Below are 3,911 nucleotides of genomic sequence, written 5' to 3' on the forward strand. Positions count from 1 at the left end.
AAAGGGGGATTTGGGATTTTGGGGGAATTCGGGGAATTCCAAAGGAGCCGCTGCTTCCTCAGCCACTTCCGGGTCTGGCAGGAGGTGAGCAGGGGCGTTCGGGAATTCGGGAATTTGGGATGGGAATTTGGGAATCTGGGATGGAAATTCGGGAATGTGGGGGGTCCGGAAGGATCCAGGGGGTCCAGGGGATTCGGGATTTTGGGGGAATTTGGGGAATTCCAAAGGAGCCGCTGCTTCCTCAGCCACTTCCGGGTCTGGCAGGAGGTGAGCGGGGGATTCCGGAATTTGGGAATTTGGGGTGGGAATTTGGGAATTTGGGATGGAAATTCGGGATTTTGGGGGGTCTGGAAGGATCCAGGGGGTCCAGGGGATTTGGGATTTTGGGGGGATTCAGGGAATTCCAAAGGAGCTGCTGCTTCCTCAGCCACTTCCGGGTCTGGCAGGAGGTGAGCGGGGGATTCCGGAATTTGGGAATTTGGGGTGGGAATTTGGGAATTTGGGATGGAAATTCGGGATTTTGGGGGGTCTGGAAGGATCCAGGGGGTCCAGGGGATTTGGGATTTTGGGGGGATTCAGGGAATTCCAAAGGAGCTGCTGCTTCCTCAGCCACTTCCGGGTCTGGCAGGAGGTGAGCGGGGGCGTTCGGGAATTTGGGGTGGGAATTTGGGAATTTGGGGTGGGAATTTGGGAATCTGGGGTGGGAATTTGGGAATTTGGGGTGGGAATTTGGGATTTTGGGGTGGGAATTTGGGAATTTGGGGTGGGAATTTGGGAATTTGGGGTGGGAATTTGGGAATGTGGGGGGTCCGGAAGGATCCAGGGGGTCCAGGGGATTCGGGATTTTGGGGGAATTTGGGGAATTCCAAAGGAGCCGCTGCTTCCTCAGCCACTTCCGGGTCTGGCAGGAGGTGAGCAGGGGGATTCGGGAATTTGGGATGGGAATTCGGGAATTTGGGGTGGGAATTTGGGAATTTGGGATGGAAATTCGGGATTTTGGGGGGTCTGGAAGGATCCAGGGGGTCCAGGGGATTTGGGATTTTGGGGGGATTCAGGGAATTCCAAAGGAGCTGCTGCTTCCTCAGCCACTTCCGGGTCTGGCAGGAGGTGAGGAAGGGAAATTTGGGAATTTGGGATGGGAATTCTGGAATTTGCGGGGTCTGGGAGTCCAGGGAATTCCCAATGGTGGGAGCGGCACTCCCGGGGTCCATCCCAAATCCTGGAGTGGGTGGGTGATTCCCAGAATTCCCGGGATCCATCCCAAATTCACGGAATTCCCGGCACTCCGGGGGTCCCTCCCGGTTCCCGGCACTCCGGGCGCCCCTCCCGGTTCCCGACATTCCCGGGGTCCCTCCCTGTTCCCGGCATTCCCGGGGTGCCTCACGGTTCCCGACATTCCCGGGGTCCCTCCCTGTTCCCGGCATTCCCGGGGTGCCTCACGGTTCCTGACATTCCCTGGAACTCCCATTCTCCCTCCTGGTTCCCGTTGTCCCTCCCGGTATTTCCTGGATTTCCCGTTGTCCCTCCCAGTTCCCGTTATTCCCGGATTGGGGTGGGAATTTGGGAATTTGGGGGTTCTGGGAGTGCAGGGGGATCCAGAGAATTCCCAAGAGTGGGAGCGGCTCTCCCGGAGTCCATCCCAAATCCCTGGAATTCCTGGGTGGGTGGTTGGTTCCCAGAATTCCCGGAGTCCATCCCAAATCCCCGGAATTCCTGGGTGGGTCGTTGGTTCCCAGAATTCCCGGGGTCCATCCCAAATCCCCGGAATTCCCGGCACTCCCGGGGTCCATCCCAATCTCCGTCATTCCCGGGGTCCCTCCCCATTCCTGGCATTCCCGGAATTCCTGGGGTCTGTTCCCATTGTCCCTCCCGGTTCGCGTTGTCCCTCCCGGCATTCCCTGGAATTCCCACTGTCCCTCCCAGTTCCCGTTATTCCCGTCATTCCCGTTGTCCCTCCCGTTATTCCCGGGTCCCTCCTGGTTCCCGTTATTCCCGGGTCCCTCCCTGTTCCCGTTGTCCCGGTTCCCGTTATTCCTGTTGTCCCTGCCGTTATTCCCGGTTCCCGTTATTCCCGGGCCCCTGCCGTTATTCCCGGTTCCCGTTATTCCCGGGTCCCTGCCGTTATTCCCGGTTCCCGTTATTCCCGCGTCCCTGCCGTTATTCCCGGTTCCCGTTATTCCCGTTATTCCCGGGTCCCTCCCTGTTCCCGTTATTCCCGGTTCCCGTTATTCCGGTTCCCGTTATTCCCTGTTCCCGTTATTCCCGGTTCCCTGCCGTTATTCCCGTTATTCCCGGTTCCCGTTATTCCCAGTTCCTGTTATTCCCGGTTCCCGTTATTCCCGTTGTCCCTGCCGTTATTCCGGTTCCCGTTATTCCCGGGTCCCTCTCGGTTCCCATTATTCCCGTTATTCCCGGGTCCCTGCCGTTATTCCCGTTATTCCCGGTTCCCTGCCGTTATTCCCGTTCCTCCCAGGTCCCTGCCGTTATTCCCGGTTCCCGTTATTCCCGTTGTCCCTGCCGTTATTCCGGTTCCCGTTATTCCCGGGCCCCTCCCAGTTCCCGTTATTCCCGGTTCCCTGCCGTTATTCCCGTTCCTCCCAGGTCCCTGCCGTTATTCCCGTTATTCCCTATTCCCGTTATTCCCGTTATTCCCGTTATTCCCGTTATTCCCTGTTCCCGTTATTCCCGGTTCCCTGCCGTTATTCCCGTTACTCCCGTTATTCCCGGTTCCCATTACTCCCGTTATTCCCGGTTCCCTGCCGTTATTCCCATATTCCCGTTATTCCCTGTTCCCGTTACTCCCGTTATTCCCGGTTCCCTGCCGTTGCTCCCAGATCTCGGCGCGGGGCCTGCGGCGCTCGCTGGTGTTCGAGGACGATCTGCGCTTCGAGGTTTTCTTCCGCAGCCGCCTGACGGAGCTGATGGAGCAGCTGGACGCGGCGGCCATCGACTGGGACCTCATGTGAGCCTTCCTCATCCCCATCCTCATCATCATCCTCATCATCATCACCCCAAAACTCATCCCAAAACTCATCCCTGTCCAAACCCCCTGGGGCCTCATGTGAGCCTTCCTCATCCCCATCCTCATCCTCATCCTCATCCCAAAACTCATCCCTGTCCAAACCCCCTGGGGCCTCATGTGAGCCTTCCTCATCCTCATCATCATCATCATCATCCTCGTCCCAAAACTCATCCCAGTCCAAATCCCCTGGGGCCTCATGTGAGCCTTCCTCATCCTCATCATCCTCATCCCAAAACTCATCCTTATCTCAAAGCTCATCCCAGTCCCCTGGACCTTGTGTGAGCCTTCATCGTCATCCTCATCATCCTCATCCCAGTGCTCCCCATTTCCCGAGGCCCTAGTGGATCCCATTGGGCCCAGTGATCCCAATGACTCCATTGACCCCCATGACCCCACTGACCCCATTGATCCCATTGATCCCAATTATCCCATCGATCTCATTGATCCCATTGACCACAGAGATCTCATTCATCCCAATGACCCCAGTGACTGCATTGATCCCATTGAGCTCATTCATCAATGACACCATTAATCCCATTGACTCCATTGATGACAGTGACCCGATTAATCTCATTCATGCCATTTGACCCCATTGATTCCAATGACCCCAATGACCCCATTGACTTCATTCATCCCATTGATCCCGCTGATCTCATTCATCACAATGACACCATTGATCCCATTGATCCCAATGACCCGATTAATCTCATTCATCCCATTGACACCATTGATTCCAATCATCCTATTGATCCCATTGATCCCAATGACCGCATTGACCCCAGTCATCCCATTGATCCCAATGACCCCATTGAGCCCAATCACCCCATTGATCCTGATGATCCCAATGACCCCGTTGATCCCGTTGACTCCATTGATCCCAATGACCTCA

General features: G+C 56.1%; 1 protein-coding gene across 1 annotated transcript in view; it reads left to right on the forward strand.

Moving 5' to 3' along the window:
- The window catches only part of LOC121348050 (procollagen galactosyltransferase 1-like), a 10,283-nt gene extending 6,480 nt beyond the window's left edge, over positions 1-3,803 (forward strand). The window contains exons 5-7 of the mRNA XM_041427194.1: positions 772-911; positions 1,056-1,107; positions 2,835-3,803. Coding sequence (XP_041283128.1) covers positions 772-911; positions 1,056-1,107; positions 2,835-2,966 — 324 coding nt within the window. The 3' untranslated portion in view covers positions 2,967-3,803. The remainder of the gene's footprint in view (positions 1-771; positions 912-1,055; positions 1,108-2,834) is intronic.
- Positions 3,804-3,911: the final 108 nt, after the last annotated feature.

Source organism: Onychostruthus taczanowskii, unplaced genomic scaffold, assembly GCF_017590055.1.
Source record: "Onychostruthus taczanowskii isolate IOZ18803 unplaced genomic scaffold, ASM1759005v1 scaffold977, whole genome shotgun sequence".
Classification (NCBI taxonomy): domain Eukaryota; kingdom Metazoa; phylum Chordata; class Aves; order Passeriformes; family Passeridae; genus Onychostruthus; species Onychostruthus taczanowskii.